This window comes from Punica granatum, chromosome 5 (genome assembly GCF_007655135.1).
Source record: "Punica granatum isolate Tunisia-2019 chromosome 5, ASM765513v2, whole genome shotgun sequence".
Taxonomy (NCBI): Eukaryota; Viridiplantae; Streptophyta; class Magnoliopsida; order Myrtales; family Lythraceae; genus Punica; species Punica granatum.
In genome coordinates this window covers 25,622,462-25,643,831 of record NC_045131.1, presented here as the reverse complement: position 1 = coordinate 25,643,831, position 21,370 = coordinate 25,622,462, and the positions used below count along the sequence as shown (strand labels likewise).

At 36.6% G+C, this 21,370-nt stretch overlaps 2 protein-coding genes across 2 annotated transcripts; both read left to right on the top strand.

Moving 5' to 3' along the window:
- Positions 1-12,136: 12,136 nt before the first annotated feature.
- LOC116207305 (GDSL esterase/lipase At5g45910-like) lies at positions 12,137-14,201 on the top strand. The gene is made up of 5 exons (XM_031540214.1): positions 12,137-12,386; positions 12,659-12,880; positions 12,962-13,110; positions 13,380-13,656; positions 13,766-14,201. The coding sequence occupies exons 1-5, from the start codon at positions 12,149-12,151 to the stop codon at positions 13,987-13,989; spliced, it is 1,110 nt and encodes a 369-aa protein (XP_031396074.1). The 5' UTR covers positions 12,137-12,148; the 3' UTR covers positions 13,990-14,201.
- Positions 14,117-16,326, top strand: LOC116209095 (GDSL esterase/lipase At5g45910-like). Its single transcript, XM_031542653.1, has 4 exons — positions 14,117-14,311; positions 15,448-15,706; positions 15,780-15,928; positions 16,027-16,326. The coding sequence occupies exons 1-4, from the start codon at positions 14,117-14,119 to the stop codon at positions 16,324-16,326; spliced, it is 903 nt and encodes a 300-aa protein (XP_031398513.1).
- Positions 16,327-21,370: the final 5,044 nt, after the last annotated feature.

The window sequence follows — 21,370 nt, the reverse complement described above, 5'->3', positions numbered from 1 at the left end:
CTCATCTCTCAGCAATCTCTCAATGATCGGTCCTAGTGTTGGTGAGGTCAATCATAGTGGTTGTGCTCAAAGGAAAGGGTGTCCTGGGAGACGTGTGGCATACATCCTGTGGCGAGTCGGTGAGGTCCTCGTAGATTGGCGGGCTCAATCGAGGTGCGAGCAAGAGGCCGAGTGAGGCGTCTCTTACCAAGACGAAAGGAAGATCGACTTAGCACTCGTTCATATGAATGACACCCTAATTTCGTAAAACAGATGATGCATGTGTGCGAAGGAAGTAAATGCCCACGGCTTAGTACAAATTACAAGGTACATCGCTCTTGAAACAGAAAAGACTCAAGTGGCATGCAGGCCGACTCGATGGACTGTTTGTCAAAGCCGGGTTGGAGGATGGCATGGAGCTTCTGCAAAATGCATGGTTTTAGTGCTACAGGGACCGTGCTATCTAGGGATGGGGGTCCTCGATTCAAAGGTGTCAATTCCTTGAAATCGAGCGGGATTCTTTTCAAGACCTAAGCGGCAGTCGAACTGCGCGCCGTACCCCTACTTCGATCCCCTATCTTACCTATGCTCCTAATACCGGTCGTGGGACGCGACCTATAGGTACCTAGAAGCTAGTATTATATGCAATGCATGTGCGGGAAATAAAAATGCGTAAAGTAGATAAGCGGAAAATTGCTGAAAGCGATAAATAAACAAGCAAACAAAGCAAGCGAGAACGAGCCTGAAACCTCTAAGTGTCCCCAGTGGAGTCGCCAAGCTGTGCGCATCCGAATTTCGTCTTGTCGGGGCACGCATGCTCGCTGTTATGCAACGCGGCTTGGGAGTGTCCACCTTCCCGGGGACGCCCGACAGACGCACATGAGAAGGAGTCACCACTACCTGTTTACAACCCGAAGGTCGAGGGCCGGTGAGTTGCCCGGATCTAGGGGTATAGGATACACCTAGTATAGGTGTATTCTAAGGCAATAGACTGTACGGAACCTGAAATTCTGAATTCGGAGGTTCTATTACGTGTGGGCCTATATCCCACACGCCCTTTCGGTACTCTAGCTTGCTAGGCTTGCCATTTTATTTATTTACCGCATGATTTAGGGTTGCACTTGGCTCGCCCGTTTTGACACCGTAAATTCGAGGAAACACTCCGACCGTCCGCTCTCCGTCCGGGATTCTTACATAAATAAATGTACAACATTAAACCTTCACATTGCTCTCTCAAATAAAAATACAAATTACAATGACTGAATCCCGATCGGTTCGCATTTGGTCATTATTCCACTCGTGCTCACCGTGTAGTTTGAAAAGACTGAAATTGAAATTAATATGCGCGTTCAGTAATTGGGGAATTAGATCCCGTGATCGACGGTTAGGGGCGTTGGACCCCATATGAATCGCATCCTAAAGGATCAAGCTCGACTCGCCACAAAAGCAGAGAAAAATAGACAAAAGCATATGAAAACAGACAAAAACAGATAAAAACATATGAATACAGATAAGTTGTGTTTTAAATGCCGTGTTTACGTGATTTATCAGGTTATGCACCGGGGTTACTTGGCAAGCGAATTCTTACCCTAAACAGGCAAACAGGATGATGGAGGGGGCATGTAGCATTTGACGTTATTTTAGTGGACCTGACAAACACGATGTCTGTAATCACGTCTCAAATGTGTGGGTTATTTTTAAATTATTTTGTACCGTGATGATGTGGCTTTTACAGATTATGACAAAAATGTTTTCGCCTAAAAACCAAAATCTATCCCATTTTGCCTATTTACCCGTGTTTGATTATGCCGAATGCACAATTAGTCAAATTCTGCATTTTATGACAGAAGAACTTGTCCTTCAATTATCGGCGCGGTTACCAATAATTTATCAATTTATGCATTTTGCTTAAATTATTTAGCCCAATTACACGTCTCTTTCCCCGTACGTGGAATTATTGAGTTTAATTAAAATATGCCGAATGCTTTAGTTTGTGAGTTTCGAGCCTTCAAGTCGAGAATCAGCCTAAGCCTAGGTGAGTCTCCACGTCGTCTTGGAGCTCCATCGGCATTGGCCAAATATCTTCTTATATCTCGCCTTTCTTCTCCTCTCATGAGACATGCAAGACAAGAAACAAACACGGGAGAAGCGGGACAAAAGCAAATATGCGAGCCATGAACAAGATCGAGAATAAGGCTAATGAAATGAGTTCCAAGACCACCATTGAAATCTGGTCACGACTTTAAAGTCCCAATGACTTGACTTCCTAGCACCCGGAATGACATAAAAGGTTAAGAAAGTCGATACTACGACATATGGACACAATAACAACTCATGTAATGACTTGAAGGCGGCCAAAACAAGTCTTTAAGGATCAAAATCTAGACAGACCAGCAAGCAATGAAGTTACAGCACATCCATAATCGCTCAATTCAGCCGCACAATTAATTTTAACGTATGGCCTTCAATATTATGTCGAATGTGCTTATACCGAACAGAGAACCATCAAGCAATTCAGTCCGTACCATAGTCCCATCACAAATCATCTAAATTATGCTAAAGGACCTCAACCTGATCAATAAAGCATCATCTCGTTCAGCCCATGCCTTAGACCCAACCAAAAGTCAACCGATTCATACCAAATGAGCTCGAAACCATGAAAGAACTGTATCATAACTCGGCCACTATATCAAAACGAGGATTTATGCTCTTAGAACCATGCAAACTTCCATAAAGCCGTAAAAGAAAACGAAATACAGCTCAGTCCATACTCTTAACGTAATCTCTAAGCATTGAAATCAAGCTAGAACCATCTTAATCGAACCAACAATCATTTCTCAGCTCAGCCACTATCATAGACTCGACCTCAATCTAAGGAAATCAAGCTAAATGACTCCAAATTAATCAAGAAATCGTCGGGTAACTAAGCCTTCATCACAAACATGTCTTTTACTCATCAAAATCGAGCCAAACGTCCTCCAAATCAACCAAGAAATCATTGCATATCATAGCTATACAAAACCAGCTAAAATAGAGATCGAATAAGCTCACCGGAGTTGCGGAACAGCATAGCCCACGAGCTGGTTGCAGCTGCTGGTCGAAGAAGGTCCCAGGGGGTATGAGCTCGAAGCTGAATCACATCAGGTGCTTGTACAAACGTATCTTTCAAGCTCGTAGTTGCTGCTGTTGTTCTTTTTTTTTTTCACTGGGAGTCACCGAGGGAAGGAAGAAGAAGGTAGGAATGGTTTTGGAAATGCTGAGGTTACTCTCTATTTGTGTTTGTGCCGAAACTGAGAAGGTGCGAGAGAGAGAGAGACGATCAGAGAGGAGGAGACTAGGGTCGGGTCTGGTCTGCCTACCGTTACGCAGCCCAGAGGGAGTTCAGGGAGAATCAATGGGAGGATTCGGGAGCAACCCAGGGGAAGTTGCGGCTAGGGTTTCCGAGAGAGTGCCTTAGGGGTTTTTGTTTTTCGGGAATGAGGTGAGGGTTGAGAGGAAAGGAGGCAGCTGGAGGAGAGAAGTCAGGGTGCTGTCACCAACAGTCCATGCGCTGACCTGAACATCCCAAATTTTCCTGAATTTATCATGAACCTTTTACGCTATCTGATATTTTTTCTTGATCTCTACATGAGTTGGGAACATCCTCGTAAAATTTGAAGATCGTTTGACCTCGGGAAGTTCCCGAAACAATTTTTCTTTGACAGCTGGCCCGAACCGGGAGATTTGGTTTTGATCTATGAGAACATATTCGATTTTGTACTAATCTAGCCGAAAACATGTCCTATTTTTTTTTTCTGAATCTTAAGTGAATTAGGAATCCAATAACGTTGACCATGCTTGAAAATACAAAAAATTGAATTTTTTATGGATTTTCTCCATTGACTGGGAGAGTTTTTCTCGGTTTAACAGTTTCGGGCATGGTGAGCTCAAAAATTCATAACTCTCTCTCCGTATTGAATCTTGGAACGAATGACCCGTCAAATTGAACCTAACTCTATTTCCTAGGTTACGCATATGGAATTCACCCTTTTAGGTTCAGGATTGAGCATGATATAATGCGTCGAATCCCATGCTCGAGCTGTTGTATTCACTATTTGGGCGCCCCAGCTCCCACGAATTTTATCTTTTTGTTCAAATGGGCTCTCGACGTGATTTTTGCATTGAAATGTCCCCGACTCACCAAACCTTGATCTAAAAATATCGAACTTGGTTCTAGGATCCACAAAGATAGTCGTTCTCACAGAAGAAAATGATACAGAGACGTGATATTCCCTTTGTCCACTGCTTTCGATTCGAATATCGATAATTCGTGCCTTACTCTTCGGGATCAATTGTTTGTGCTACAAAATTCCATATGTTGCCCTTGCCATTTTTTGTTAGAGTTGTGGAACCCTAGTCGAGAGCCTTGTCGATGTCATATCCTAGAGCCGGTGGACCAAAATGGGGTACTGACATTATCAATTTATGATTTACTGACAACCCTAGGGTTAGAGTGATCGAAACACTTCGAGTCACGAGTTACTATGGGCAGCCCGTGCAGGCCCAAGTCTCATATGCATAGCCCTCTTTTTTCTGACCGAAGTGTTTTTGTCATTCTGACGTAGACTCGGGCGCTTAGTAATGTGGACCAGAGGCGTGGGTAGGGAAGGCTCATGAAAGGTTGTCCAGCCTAATATAGGACATGAGTAGAGACCTTGGCACTCCCGTGGTGTTTCCATTTCCTTAAGCTTGTGCTTAGATGGGTTTCATTTGCTATATAACATAAAACTAGACTAATCATACACTCGACATGATAAAAACAGGGGAACGGGCGGGACAAAACCCTAGGTTTTAGGTTTTAAGCAAAACACACTTTTGTCATAATCTGTTAATCCATCAGCATCAAAAAACAAAATAATTTAAAAGAAACCCACACATTCAGGGCTTGACGGTAGATATCATGTCTATCAAGTCTTTTCTAAACAAACTCAAATGCTGCATGCCCTTTCGGGGTAGCCCATGGCTGATTCGCCGCATGCATTAGTTCTGTTTTGTTTGTTTAAGGTTGAAACGTGATTGTGTTAAGCAACCCCGTAATCTAATAATCACGTAAACACGACACTTAAATTCACACTAATTTTCTATTTTATTTGCTTTCATCTGCCTTGTTTGTTTTTATCTAATTTTTATTTGTTTTTAGCTGTTTTCTCAAGGGTCGAGCTCGATTTCATAGGACACGATTCACACAGGGTCCAATGCCTCGAACCATCGATCACAGGGTCCAGGGGCGGAGCCATTAAGGCTCTAGGGGAGGAAATTGCCCCCCCTGACTTTTCCATTTCTTAAAAATTTCACATATAAATTTGTAAAAATTTCAACTTTTGCCCCTAAAAAACCATCAATGCCCCCCCTAAATTATTTTATTATTTGAATTTTGCCCCAAAACTTTTAATTTGCCCCCCTTGAACTTTATTTTTGGCTCCGCCCCTGACGGGGTCCAACGTCCCCACCCACTGAGTGCATGCGACCCGAGTACGGAATGAGGTCTAGCCTCGAGTCACCATTTCGACCCCATTGGTATCCAAGCGGAGGATGACTCGGGTCGGGGATGTACGAAACAAGTTAAACAATCACCTGGAAGCTTGACTGGTCTCCCGACTATCTTGAGTACCATTCAATTCTCCTGAGACCCGTTGGTTCGGTAGGACCAGACCTCCAGCTCTCATGAGCCCGCGTCGCATGAATTTCTGTTTCGCCATTTCAAATCACACGGTGAGCTGGAGCGGAATATTGATCAAGCGAAAACCTATTGGGATCTCGTTGTTGTAATTTGTAATTTTTATTTGAGAGTCCATTTGTGAGAGATTTATTTGTACATTTATCCTTGCAACGATCTCGATCGAAAACGTAAGATTCGAGAGTTAGAATCGGTCAAGTCGGTTTACGGGTCGCTAAGACGAGTGGGACCACACGAGTCATAGGTCGGGTCCACATGGTGCATGGCTAGGTTAGCCGAGATGCGAGGACGGTGGAAAGATCCCTTGACCCGAGGATCCGCTCCTCTTTCGGTTCCTTAAACCGAATCGATGATTTTCACGATTTACGGTGTCAAACCGGGCGAGTCGAGCGAAACCTAACGAACGTGATAAATAAATTAAAAATGTTAAACCTTAGATAAATCAGAGTACTTATAGGGTGTGCGGGATATATGCCCGCACGTAATAAAAATCCAAAACTTGGAACCCTTAGTTCCGTAGACAATATGCCTTAGCAAACTAGGTGTATCCATTACCCCTAGCCCGGACAACTCACCGGCCCTTGACTTTTAGATCGTAAACAGGTAGTGGCGACTCATTCTCAAGTGTGTCCGTCACGCGTCACTGGGAAGGTGGACACTCCCAACCCCTATGATCAGCACGCACACATGCGGGCCTCGACGAGATGAAATTCGGGTCTGCACAAAAATTAAGATACTTTTTTTTTTGATGTTGATCTCGATGAAGAAATTTACATGAAACAACCGAAAGGCTTTGTGCTTCCCGAAAATGAGAGAAAGTATGCAAATTAGTTAAGTCATTATATGGCTTAAAACAAGCGCCTAAATAGTGGCATGAAAAATTTGACTCGGTAATCTTGTCAAATGGATTTTCGCATAATAGTACGGATAAGTGTGTTTACACTAAGTTCACCAATAATGCAGTGTAATTATTTTTCGTTATGTGGATGATTTGTTAATCTGTGGAACAAACTTGGAAAGTGTTCGAGAAACCAAAGATTATCTAACCTCAAAATTTAAGATGAACAACGCGATTGATACAAGTTTAGGTATAAAGGTGCAAAAGCAAGAAAAAGGCTTTGCATTAAATTAATCTCACTATATTGAGAAAATATTGGATAAGTTCAAACATTTGCATATTAAAGATTCGAACACTCCATATGATCCAACTTTCAAGATTAGTGAGAATCCTGGCAGGGCAATAGCGCAAATGAAGTATACTAGTGTAATAGGAAGTCTAATGAATGCAATGCATTGAACTAGACCTGATATCGCATTTGCTGCGTGCAAATTATCGATATTTACAAGTGAGCCTAGAGCCGATCATTAGAAGGCTATTTGTAGTATTTTTGGTTATCTTTGGAAGACCCAAAACTTGGGATTATCTTATGGTGATTATCTTGCGGTATTAAAAGGGTATTCAGATGCAAGTTATATTACAAGTCTAAGTGACAATAAATCATCTTCGAGTTGGATCTATACAATCGGAGGTTGAGCCATTAGTTGGGCCTCTAAGAAACAAACTTGCATTTCACATTCAACGATAGAGGCTAAATTCATAGCCTTGGCAGCCACTGGTAAAGAAGCGGAATGGTTAAGAGATCTCTTATAAAGTTGTGACCACAACTTATGTCTGCCATATCCATATATTGTTATAGTAAATCTACCATGTCTTGAGCATACAATAAGATGTACAATGGAAAGTCTAGACATATAAGTTTGAAACATGAGTGTGTTAGACAATTACTTGGGGACGGTGTAATAATTGTTACTTATGTTAGGTCAAACGACAACTTAGTGGACCCATTGACGACAGATTTGTCAAGGGTCTTAGTTAAAAGTACTACCGCTAAGATGGGTCTCAAACCTCATAATTAATCGCGTCATTGGTAATGGGAATCCTACCTTCTTCTAACTAAAAATTAGTTTCAAGGTTTAAGGGGGTAATAACAGGTTACCAAATGACAATGTGCACTAAGAGTTACGATTTCGTGCTTAAAATGTTTAAGGAGAATGAGTTTAAAACTATTGATATATTGATATCTTATATGGTATGATTCCACCTATATGAATATGAAGTGGTGCAGTTTCAATCGAGAGCTTATGGTTTTCTCTCGTACATATTCATGAAAACGAGATGAGTACATGACCAAAACGGTGCTAAAGCAAAGTAAACTCTTTCTCGATTTATTTAATGGTTGTGTGTGTGACATTTCTAGTATTGACTATAGAATGATAGTTTAAGCGACTAGCCACCAATCACTTTGCCATGTCATCACTTATATATTAAGAAAAATTTTATCATTAATTATGTAGTAGATTATATATATTATTTGCATATAACCAAATATATACAAGAGAACAAATATATGCAGTAGACTACATTCATTAAATATTTTTCAGGAAACTTTTTATATTGTAGCAATATATATATATATATATACCTGCACAAGTTTAACAAGAGAGGTAATGTTATATTAGTCAATGCAGTGTTATCTATTATGATGATCGCATTATATCAATATATATACATTGATCGCATATTCTATATAAGAAATATATTGCAATGTTATATTAGTCGATAAGTCTAAGTGTATTTCTAGAATTATATTATACGGTAAACTATATTATTTGGAACATGTGCCTGCATATACATATATATGTATACAGACATATATATTAACCATAAATTCCCCACTCCAACCGGTTCCAAATTCACCCGCAAAAAAAAAAAAAACCTACAATATGTAAATATTCTTGCCTCTCCTCCAAGCTTTATGCAAAGGTTCTTCTCTACCTTCTAAGCTTGATTGGTTATTTATTATACACAATCTTATTAATTTTATTTTGATGAGTATTAGCCTATTTGCGTTAAAGAGTAGTTAAGTAGGTTTAACTTTTTTTTATAGATAATATATGTTGTTCACTTGAAAATTTCTGTGGTTAGCTTTATACTGTTTGATGAACAAATTAGGAAAGATTGATGGAGATTAGTATTAGCTAATCATAAAAAGAAGGGCATGTCTATCACGATATATATCAATTTTTATATTTTCAATTTTCTTTTTATAGTTTTAAGAATGTTTCTCTCAATATTAACTAGTTTTTGTCTAGTTTATATAGTTTTATGATTTCTCTAGAAAATTCTTGGAACAATAAATTTGTAATACAACTTAAGCATTTTCCATCACTCTCCATCATAAATTTTGTGCTTTCGAACTAATAAAGTTGTCAATAATTCTTTTCTTCTAAAGTTTCAATTCAAAAATGATATACAATATAAACTTAATGTTAATCTAATCATACATGATTAATTTTTAATACTATTTTTTGTTTTTACTATATATTTGATCTTTTTATAATCTTATACTAGGTATTATTTATTAGATAGACTTTCGAATTATATTGCCATATATATTTTATTTTCACCACATGTTAGTTATACATGAAAATTATATTCTAATTTATCTATGAGGAAAGTATACTTTCTAATCGTTTTTCTATCCTAAGATAATTATCTTAAATAGTATGTTACTAAAAATTATATGTTAACTTATTCTTTTTTATTTTTTAAATAAAAATTTCTATAGAAAATTCGGTGGTAACGTTTATCGACAACTTTTTCCGACTATTGCCAACAAGCTTTTTCGACATAAATATCGTCGGAAATTCATAGATGATTTCAATGGGACAAAATATGCCGAACAAATGCGATTAGAATGCACATTTTATTGATATGTAGTATATTGTTTACTGTGAATGAAACAACAGATGAGAAATTAGACGTTTTCCCTACAAAAGTCGAGGATAAGTGTTTTTCCGATGTATCAATTCAATTAGAATATTTCAATTGGCACTATAAAATTAGGATCAAATTTTGCATCATCAAGCTTACAGAATCTATATTCACCCTACAACACAATATCTTTTTTTCCCTTATGTAATATGTCGGACGTGAATGGCCTGATCCTCACGGCCCGATCCTTCAATACCCCACGATATTAATTAACCCCACATGTTAGTTATACATAAAAATTATATGCTAATTCATCTATGAGGAAAGTATACTTTTTAATTGTTTTTTTTTCTCCTAAGATAATTATCTTAAATAGTATGTTACTGAAAATTATATGTTAACTTATTCTTTTTATTTTTTAAATAAAAAGTTTCTATAGAAAATTCGGTAGTAACGTTTCCCTAATGCAGGATAACGTTTATCGACAACTTTTTTCGACTAATTACCAACAAGCTTTTTCAACATAAATATCGTCGGAAATTCATAGATATTTCGATGGGACAAAATATGCCGAACAAATGCGATTAGAATGCACATTTTATTGGAGTGCTTTCTTTTTAAAAAGTAAAATATGTGGTATATAGTTTACTGGAAATGAAACAACAGATGAGAAATTAGACGTTTCCCCTACAAAAATCGAGGATAAGTGTTTTTCCGCTGTATCAATTCAATTAAAATATTTCAATTGGTACTATAAAATTAGGATCAAATTTTGCATCATCAAGCTTACATCAATCTATATTCACCCTACAACACAATATCTTTTTTCCCCTTATGTAATATGTCGGACGTGAACGAAGTGGCCTGATCCTCACGGCCCGATCCTTCGATACCCCACGATATTAATTAAGCACTTTCATTTATTATATAATTAATATTTATTAACCTTATTAACCTACCACATTAATTAAACCACCACATTAATGAAGCGTTGGAAATACCCAAAAATAAAAAAAATAACATAACATCATTAATCCATGATATTGGTTTATTCCATACATAATATAATATAATTATTATCTAAAAATATAAAATATATAGTCGAACAAGAATCCCACGCGCATCGCGGGCGAAGTGGCGAGTTGGATGCACTATATTAGTGTATCATATTTATGGAATTAGATCCTTCATTGTAAAGTATTGATTCATTTCTATGTATTTGTATCTATACTAGGTAATACGTTTAGCCACTTTAAGAGAGTGGATTTTCACAGATTGTCATAGCTTTTATATATACCTACTTTGTAATTCTCATTAGAATGCAAGAGAAAGAATTTGCCCCACACATTGGCAAATTTGTTACCCTATGACTATGGTCTATTCGCTTGCTCAGCTGGTAAGCATTGTATAGTGTTTTAATGTGATTTGGACATACTACCTACATAAGCAATAATTTTCAGTAAAAGAATTCACGAAAATCTCATGGTTGTCGTATCTAAGCATACTGACTATTATCCACAATTATAAGAGTTTTGTCGCCTCGGTCAACCCCTGTCCAGAAAAGTAACATTTTTTTTTTTAATGATGTAGGTAAGTGTATGCATGCCATGAACGTATTACGAGATAACGATTGCCATTACCTACAGTATGTTTGCAAGAAGCCCATCCTAACAGAAATTCGGCCAGACATTAAAAGTAACGAGCCGGACAGCCGGACAGGGGAAAAATGAAATGCGTTGGATTCGATTCACAAATAATGAATAATGAATAGTTTAAAAGACGAATGCAAACATGATATACGTGATTCAAACAATAGGAGATGGGTTTGTATATGGACGGGCAAAGGACCGGTGCTAGGTTGTTTTTGTGTCCTTGACTAATAATGTTGAATTACAAAAGAGACCCTAGCCAGACACAAAAACTCCTTCAAGACTATGAATATTGGATCAAATCCGAATAGAAGAATTCTATTTCTTGGTCGTATTATCAAGCTTTAAAATTATTTTTTCTGTCTTTGGATCGTAAAACAGACTGCACCAAAAAAAAAAAAATTCAAGACACACTTAAACAGTATCGTCGTCAGAAGTACGCTGCATGGCAGTGACCCTATCATATTTGACCCTATCGAGGAGAAAAAAAGAGAGGAAAAGGAGACAATTAGTTGAGGCACCCGATTAAGAAATATATGCTACTTAAGTAATTGTGATCAACCTATAATGCATAGCCATCTGACTATGCACAGGTTGCGGAGTTGTTAATGGCGTATAGCACATGAGCTTAACTTTGCGCATTATTAATTCCCGGGTAGCAATGCCAACACTAGAAATGATAATTAATTCAGTATGATGTCATATCTCATGTTTGGAATGCAGTACGGATTACAAGGAAGGATTATAAAATTTAAATAAGAAAGACATCACGAGACGCAATGCCATTGGCAAATAGCATTCGATATGTTAGATTTTATAGGTAGCGTCAAAGTTCTAAATCCAGTAAAAGTACCGTTCAATCAGGGCAAATCAATGACTAAACGTCAATTAGTCTCAATATGTAAATTAATGACATTTCGTGATCTAGTAAAAAATAATTATAATTATAATTACGCTTTACTAGAACAGCTAGCCGAGTATATATGCAAATCTCTCTGCATCTCCAGGGGTACTAGATATCAATCGAGAATGAAGTGCGTGCTCTTCCTTTTGGTGAGCACCTGCCTTGCTTTTGTGATCGTATCATCGACCCCTCAAACCTATGAATCCATTTTCTGCTTTGGTAACTCGCTGGCTGACACCGGAAACTTTCTTCTTGAGGGAGCAGTCGCATTTCCAGTCATCAAGAACCTGCCATACGGACAGACCTTTTTCAAGCATCCAACGGGTCGTGCATCAGATGGACGTCTCATAATTGATTTTATAGGTACCAATCCTTTAATGTCTGCTATGGCTTTGAGTAACCACGAAATGGGATATGGAAGAAAGCCATAAAATGCTATGCGGTGTGGTCATAACATGGTCTCATAACCTCATTCTTGTTAGCGTTCTGAAGCCCTAACTTTAACATGGTCATAACCGTTTACTCTAAAAGTTAATCTTATTGAATGCGGTGTGGTTTATTTATTTAACATTAAAAGTCCTCAATGCTAAAATAGCCATTATAGTCAACGTTAATGAAGTTCGGGAAAAGTGCAGCTGAAGCATTTGAGCTGCCTCTTCTTCCACCGTACCTTGGAATAACTGCGAAGGAAGACGTGAGAAAGGGAGTAAATTTTGCAGTCTCAGGTGCCACTGCGCTCGACCCAAAGTTCTTCTATGCCCAGAACATTGGATCGTTACTGTGGACAAACGACTCTTTGAGCGTCCAACTTAGCTGGTTTAAGAAGGTGAAGTTCACTCTATGCTCCACTAAGCACGGTAACTAAAAGCTGAACGACAATCCAAGGTTCAATGCTTTGCTATATAACCTAGCTAGGCATAACAGTCTTTTGCTGGCAGATTGTGACAATTACTTCAAGAAGTCCCTCTTTGTCATAGGAGAGATTGGCGGAAATGATTATAATTACCCTTTCGCAGCAGGAGCAAGCATTCAACAAGTTCGATCTTTGGTGCCACTCGTTATCTTGGCAATATGTAACGCCACCAGTGTGAGTCAAGCTCATGACGCGACACTTCACCCATAGTTTATCGATGTTCTTTGCTCTTCTTTTGCCTTAATCAAGTACATGTTCAAAAACTGTTTTGCTCAATACTTAGCTTGGTGAATTAGTTAACAGCCAAAGCAGATTAAAAACATATACTAAGCACAGTTGAAGGAAATGGAAAAGAAAAAATTTCTCGACTCGTAAATCCTAACCTCGAAAGCCTGATTCTTCGCTTGTTTCTTTTGAATTTATTTTTCTGGATTTGTGGACAGACTTTAATAGAAGAAGGCGCAGTGAATCTACTCGTACCGGGAAATATACCAAGAGGTTGTTCACCTGCATTCTTGGCCACAGCTGCAAGCCCTAACCGATCTGACTACGATCCATTAACTGGTTGTCTGAAATCATATAACGCTTTTTCCGAGTACCACGACCAACAACTGAAGAAATCTCTGCAAACACTACAATGGAAATATCCACACGCCAGAATCATGTTCGGTGATTACTATGGTGCTTCCATGCGTTTTTATCGTGCACCTTCACTCTTCGGTAAGCCGCACCTTTTTCATGATTGATTTCAATGTGAAGCCTATATATTTGAGTTCCCGAGAAACTCGAACCTACTTACTTACCAGATTATTGGATCGGTACAACACAGGATTCTATGGTGGGGCCATAACTGCATGTTGTGGAGGCGGAGGGCCATACAATTTCAATGCCTCTAAATGGTGCGGACTGCCTGGTTCAACTGTGTGCAAAAGTCCATCAACTTTTGCAAACTGGGACGGAATTCATTTGACCGAAGCTGCTTATCGTTCCATCGCCAGTGGCCTGATCTATGGCCCCTTTACTTTTCCACCTCTCTTGTCTCCTCTCCCCTGATAATTCGACCCCTTCCTGTTTCTTTACTATTACATGTTGAACACTTTGTTTCCGGTTCTACCGGTTCTCATGAAATAGCTGAGGATTTTGCTGTTACAACTACAAATAAAACCACCAATTGTTGTCAATGACAACTATCCATCGGTTCCCAGCATTCCTCAATTGTAATTCTGATTCGATGATATATACAAACAATACTGATATTGGCGAGATGTTCTGCAATCCAAATGCATTTGTTCTGCAGCCTTTCTGTCTATCAGGAGATCGAGGAAACAAGAAAACCATATTGAACCAAAATGTAACTAACTTGTGGTGCTATTTGGTACAATCTTATACGCAACAACCGAAAACCATCATTGATGCCGCTTCATTATCGAAGTCGTATGTAAAGGCGAGAGCACCGGATTTGATTAATGGTTGGAAGTTGACATAAAAGGAAACTCTATCAACCATCATTGGAATTCCTTACATTTTAGATAACTTCAAAAAATGACATATCCCCTCAAGGCAATACTTACGAACAGCGTTATGTCTCATTTCTAGTAAATCATTAAGCTTCAGAAGATGTTCAAAGTCCCCGAGTTATTGAGTTAATTATAACAGAGTTCAAGGGAAAATTAATTACATACGGCTCACCCGTCAGCAGTCAAAAACATCCCCTACAGCAGGACTTCTTTTAGACACTCGACTTCGGACCAACGACTTATAATAGATTTCCGTATGGACTGAAATTGGATTTTGTTTACTTCCGAACTTTCCACAAATCAAACTAAAATGTCATAAAAAGGAGTGGAATTTATTGGATTTTGAATGATCTAGCTAGAGGATATGCTCGAACTTAGATTTGTCGACAATGGAACGGACATCTTCTTATAGACTGGTTGTCATCTATTCTCTTTTATTTATGGGTTTAGCAATCTACTCAGTTTTCTTTTTTCCTTTTAATTTTGTGGTTTTCGTTTTGTTAGGTAATAGGACATTTTACTTCGAGTAATTAAAAAAAATCCACATATACTTTTGCAATCAAAACTTTTTATTTGAAGAATCTTTCCTTCTGATCAATGTTTATTTTTCTTTGTTTGATGCATTTTTTGGAATTCATCGATGAATATAATCTCGCTCTTTGTTTGCTTTCTCGCATTGGAGGAGTTTCCGCTATCCATCCCAAGTATGAGTCAATATTCAATTTTGGAGATTCTCTTAGTGACACGGGGAACTGTCTCTTCCCCGGAGCCTCTAACTTTCGGTACTCTGGAAAACTCCCCTATGGAAGAACTTTTGGTCACCCGACTGGTCGCTACTCAGATGGGCGTCTAATAATTGATTTTCTAGGTAATTATTCTCTTCTGATTGACCAAATTCATAAATTTTTTTTCCATTTTTTTTCCTACATACAACAACTTGATAGTTGAAACATGATTGATTAATATGATAAATTTTTTTTCTTTTGAATGATAGATCAATTTCAAACCCAACTTAACTTTATATATACTAATTGAGTATGCAGCTGAGGCGCTACACTTACCACTTCTTTCTCCGTATCTGAAAGTGGCCGATGGGCAGATCAACATACCGGGAGTAAATTTCGCTGTAGCTGGTGCCTCAGCGCTTGACACCAATTTCTTCAAGGGGTTGCCTGTAACAACGAATATTTCATTAAATGTCCAGCTCAGCTGGTTTAAGAAGTGGAAGTCTTCCTTTTGTGCCAATAGACAAGGTAAACTCAAACTCAAGCCATGAATTTTTAATTCAAATGCTTCACCCTCATTTATCTTCTTCTAGATTTGCAGACTGTGAGAGGTATCTTAATAAGTCGCTCTTCGTTGTCAGAGAGATCGGCGGAAACGATTACAATAATGGCCTTTTCGTTGGTCAAGGCATAGAAAACGGGAAAGCATTGGTACGGACCGTGGTTGAAGACAATACTAATGCCACTATTGTAAGTAATCATGGTCAAGCTAATGGTATCGTTTGTACAGATTAGATTTGATTTACATGAGATTTTTCTTAGCTTTCACTGTGATGTAATGAGTCCAGAATCTAATAGAAGAAGGAGCGGTAGATCTGATGGTGTCCGGAAATCTGCCCATAGGTTGCATGCTGATGTTCCTAACGATGTTTGGAAGCTCCAATCAATCCAACTACGGTAAAAGTACTGGATGCTTGAAGACTTTCAATGCTCTTGCAAGATACCATAATAAGAAGCTCCGACAGTCCCTGGAAGAATTGAGATCTAAATATCCAAATTCAAAGATTATGTACGCTGATTATTACAGAGCCGCCATGAAGCTCTATAAGGATCCAAAGCAGCATGGTGAGTCTAGTTCTGCCACTTAGATTGGTCTTTCTGACAAAATTTCCATTTTCCAAAATTTCCCCAAGAGGAAAACACTTCAATTTTAATCACCAGACAATGTGCATTTGACAAATTCAGTTGTTAGTGGGGGCGGACCTATGATCTACACCTCATGGAGCAAGCCGACACTCAAGGGGATTAATCTCACATAATAATTTTGAGGAAATCTCATAATTTCACTATAAAAAAAATACTTGAATTCTTTTCAAATAAGGACCTACAATGAGAGGGCTTAATACATGGTAGAAGTCGCGGATTCAAGACTCAGAAGTGGGATTTCCACGGCCCCTTATTTCACTTTCACCATTTTTGTACAAAATCAATTGGCCTCCCTTTGAAAAAGAAAAAAGAAAACCATCACCATTTATTGTTAGCTGTTAAATATGCAAGATTAGTAAGGATTCGTATACCATTTAGAAATTAATTTTACTTTTGTGACTCCATAAGATTTCCCCTTTCTGGCACTCGCAAATATATGAATTATTGTTGCTTGCTTTGTTTATAGGTTTCACTGGTGGGGCTCTGAGCGCATGTCGCGGAGTAGGTGGACCGTATAATTTCAACAACTCGGCCAAATGTGGGGACACTGGGTCGAGTGTATGTGTCAATTCATCTACTTTCATAAGTTGGGATGGAATTCATTTCACCGAGTCCGCGTATAGGAACATAGCCGATAGGATAATACGTGGACCTCTAAGCATTACCGAATAGGATCCATCTTATTCGTAAATTTCTTTGGATTGGAAGAGTGCCCACTCGGAAAGGCAGAATCATTTACGTACAAAATAGTAACTCCTTTTAGGCGAACGCAATGCCCAAGTTTATTTTATACTTCTCTGTAATTTTCTTGGAAAATATTTTATACTAAAATCTATATATGCATGAAAACGAAGTACGAGCTCAATTGTCACGCAACCACATCATAAAAAAAAGAAAGAAAAAGAAACGGATCTTTTTCGCTTTGCCACGTCATCACTTACGTATTAAGAAAATTTTTATCATTAATTATGCAGTAGAACATATATACTATTTGCATATAGCCGAATATATATAAGAGAACAAAATATGCAGTAAACTATGTACATTAACTATTTTTCAGAATTTTTTTTATATTGTAGCAATTTATATATAAAACCCACATGAGTTTAACAAAGAGAGGCAATGCTATATTAGTCAATGCAATGTTATATATTATTAAGATCGCATTATATCAATATATATATATATATATCCCATATTCTATATAAGAAATATGTGGCAATGCTATATTAGTCGGTAAGTCTAAGTGTATTTCTAGAATTATACTAAAGGGTTAATAACAAACTTTTCACATTTTAACAATTATAGCACGAACTTTTTTCCTTAACATAAAAATGCACAAACTTTCGATTTGATAATAATTCGAGCAGGCCGTCAAATTTTTTGTTAATTTGAATGGAATTGAGGCCACAGAAAGTACCGGTGACCCCAATCAGTTTTTGTTGGGGGGAGGGGGTGGTGGCCTGAATCGAGGCCCCTAGCCCTTGGAATCAGGGGAACCCTCAAATTAGGGATTCTCTCGATTCTGGTGGGTGCACTCACGACCCCTACAATCACCCCTTGATTGGGGTCGCCAATGCCCTCTCGGTAGAGAGTGCCCTCTATGGCCTCGGTTCTGTTTAAATTAATGAAAAATTTGATGTCACGCTAAAATTGTTATCAAATCGAAAGTTTGTGCATTTTTAGGTTAAGAAAAAAAGTTTGTGCTAGAATTGTTAAAATGCGAAAAGTTAATGTTTTTTTTGTTATTAACGCTATATTATAAGGTAAACTATATTATTGGAAAACTGTGCGTGTATATATATAAATATATATTAACAATAAAATCTCTACTCCAAGTGGCCCCAAATTCACCCACAAAAAAACTCCCTACAACATGTAAAAATTCTTGCCTCTCCCCAAGCTTTATGCAAATGTTCTTCTTTGCCTTCCAAGATTTATTGGTCATGTATTATACACATTGTTTGAGTATTTATCATAGTTATGTTAAAGAGTAGTTAAGTAGGTTTAAAGTTTTTATCGATAATGTATGTTGTTCGATTGAAAATTCCTACGGTTAGATTTATCTTGTTTGATGAACAAAACAAGGAAGATTGATGGAGGTTAGCATTTGCTAATTGTAAAAAGAAGGTTATGTCCATCACGATATACATCGATTTTTATATTTTCAATTTTTTTATAGTTTTAAGAATATTTTTCTAATTATTAACAGTGTTTTGCCCAGTTTATACAGTTTATGATTTTTCTAGAAAATTCTTGAAACAAAGAATTTGTAATACAACTTAAGCCTTTTCCATCACTCTCCATTGTAAATTTTGTGTTTTTGAACTATTTTAGTCGGGGTAGAATTGTAATGTTTAATAAATTAGTATGTTATATAGAAATTGTATAATGCCAATTATCATTTTAATTAAAAAAATATATCCAAAAGAAATATTAAAGAAGAATCCCAATCACTTATGTTATTTTATAAATAAATACCATTTCATTAGTAAATAGATATACTTAATTTTAAAGACAATAATTATTATTGAAATTTACTTAATTAATTTGAATAATCGTTATTAGCCCTAAAAGTTAAATAAAGTAAATCTCTCATCAAACTGATTAGTCATTTTATCAAAAATTATTTAAATTTACAAAACTTAATATATGAAATACGAGTGAGAAAAATACAATTGCGAATACTTAATGTCAAAATTTCATAGATTATGATTATATTAATCTTTCATTAAATAATAATAACTTGGCTAGGACTTTTTTTGGATTTTATAATTATTTTCTTGAAAATTGAATTGTTATTGAGATCATTTCTATGAAACATTTTACATGAATTATTTGCTTATGAGCTCTTAATTAATATTATCTAGCGTGAGTATGAAATTTTTATAGTATAAGAATAATTTTTCTATTTTCGATATATTAATTAAAACATAATTCAATATTAATAATTGCCTCGATATCTAATGTTTCTGAACAATTCTTTTTTTTTTTTTACAAAATCCATGTAGCTCACGAGTTTAATAGCCCTGTTTTATATAAAGTTATGTTTATCTAAATTAATTGTATATAAAGTTTCGACCGTATTTATTAGTTTATAGATTTATTTGTTTATTTATCTACTTAATTATTGATTTTTTAATTACTTAATTGACAATTTTCTTGTTAATGCGAATTTATTATTTACCAACTCGACCCTATTTATTATGTTGTAGTCATATTTATATATATAGATAGACGAAATATAAATTAAACTATTTTAATTGTAGATGAAATTATGTTTGTATGGATTAATTGTATATATAATACCATTTTACGCCTATTTACTTTACAATTTTACCAATTCGACCCTATTTATTAATTTGTAGTCAAGTTTATATATATATATATGGATTAAATATCTCTGTTTGTTTGAATATACTAATAAAACAATCACATCTAATGATTTTTTTTGGCTGGTAAGTCATACCTTGAGAATGGAGAGAATCTTTGACTCAGAGAGTTTCATCCTTTAATAGGCCGACTCGGTTTGAACTGAATTAGTCAATCTCCGTTGAATTTCTGAATACCAAGGTACACGCCTAAAAGAAAACAAATAGGCATATCATGGTAGTTACACTATACACCTCGATATCCCGATTAATAAATAAATATATATATATATATACATATATATTCACCTAAACAATGGAATCATGATAGTAATTGAAAAATAGAGAATATCCTTCCATTCTATCTCCTCATAAATACCCTATGCTGATGAGATTCGTGCTGAGAGCTGGTCGGAATCTCGTCGGAAAGTGTTCGCAATAGGGTCATGGTGTCCCCCGGTTCGGATGAGGAAGAGAGAACTAGGAGAGCTCTGAGAGAGAATGTTGATTAGAGAGAGAGAGAGTCCATATTAGGAAATGAGTTAGTTTCAGTCTTTAGCCTCTTCCCTTTTATACTCGTCTCGGGCTTAGGTCGATGGCCTTAACTAACAAATCCTGGTGCCCGGCCGGGCCTGTTACGGGCCAACCTAGTGAATATATAACAGCTAGTTGGGCCTCCTGATGGGGCGAAGCCTTATTCGATTTTAGAACCGAAAACTCCACTTCTTATGCCGAACCGTCATATCTTCTCCTCCCTTCCCAACCACGCGCCAGTTTCTGTTTCAAAACTTCCCCTCTGTCACTCCCTTTCTCTCTCTAGGGTTTTTCGAATCTCGCTGATTGCGCGGATTGATCCTTGCTTCTCCGACGATCTCACTCCTGTTAGTCTACTCCGGGGAGAATTCCATTCAATTTTCTCTCTTATTTCTTTCGATCATTGCTTTCTTTATAAGTGCGTTGCACGTGAAATATTTCCCGATTAAATGATAAGACGTAATAATTATAAAGTGCTAGAAAATATATAAAAAAAATTAAATTTCATCCAAAAATATATAATTATATATAACATCATTAATAATCTTATCGATTGGTTTAAAATACCAAATCAATAAATATGAGCTACTTAATATCAATAATGTATATTGGTAATTTTTTATTTAAATATAACATAATTGATAATATCAAACATTATAAATAATTAATTTAATGTTTTGCCATAATTAAGTTGATTTTCCTTTAAAAAACTAAGGTTAATATAAGTCATGAAGGTATAATCTTTTAATAATATTGCACATTTCCAAACTATCATATATTTGTTGGAATTTTGGAGTAGTTAATTGAAACAAAAGAAGAAAAAAATTTCAATTCTAATGTTTAATCGAAAAGAAATTGTAACAAATATTCATTTTAAATGCATTAGTGATTTAATATACTTGTTGCATTACACATATAATAAATTTTAATATACGCAAAAAATAAAACGCGAGCAATAATTAATAATATAAAAAGCCTTACCCGATTGCAAGATTAAAATCATGAAATCAATAGCAAAAGGAGTGAACACTGCTAAAGGAAAATGAGAGAAAAACAAAGGGTAAATAACAAAAAGATTATA

What these genes read in the sequence shown, in the direction of transcription:
- LOC116209095 (XM_031542653.1), top strand. Translation starts at nt 14,117, where the DNA reads ATGACAACTATCCATCGGTTCCCAGCATTCCTCAATTGTAATTCTGAT. An exon ending in CTAACTTGTGGTGCTATTTG is followed by an intron (nt 14,312 to 15,447) that starts GTACAATCTTAT and finishes TTTGAATGATAG; the next exon opens with ATCAATTTCAAACCCAACTT. An exon ending in CTTTTGTGCCAATAGACAAG is followed by an intron (nt 15,707 to 15,779) that starts GTAAACTCAAAC and finishes CTAGATTTGCAG; the next exon opens with ACTGTGAGAGGTATCTTAAT.
- LOC116207305 (XM_031540214.1), top strand. Translation starts at nt 12,149, where the DNA reads ATGAAGTGCGTGCTCTTCCTTTTGGTGAGCACCTGCCTTGCTTTTGTG. An exon ending in TCTCATAATTGATTTTATAG is followed by an intron (nt 12,387 to 12,658) that starts GTACCAATCCTT and finishes GGAAAAGTGCAG; the next exon opens with CTGAAGCATTTGAGCTGCCT. An exon ending in CAATATGTAACGCCACCAGT is followed by an intron (nt 13,111 to 13,379) that starts GTGAGTCAAGCT and finishes ATTTGTGGACAG; the next exon opens with ACTTTAATAGAAGAAGGCGC.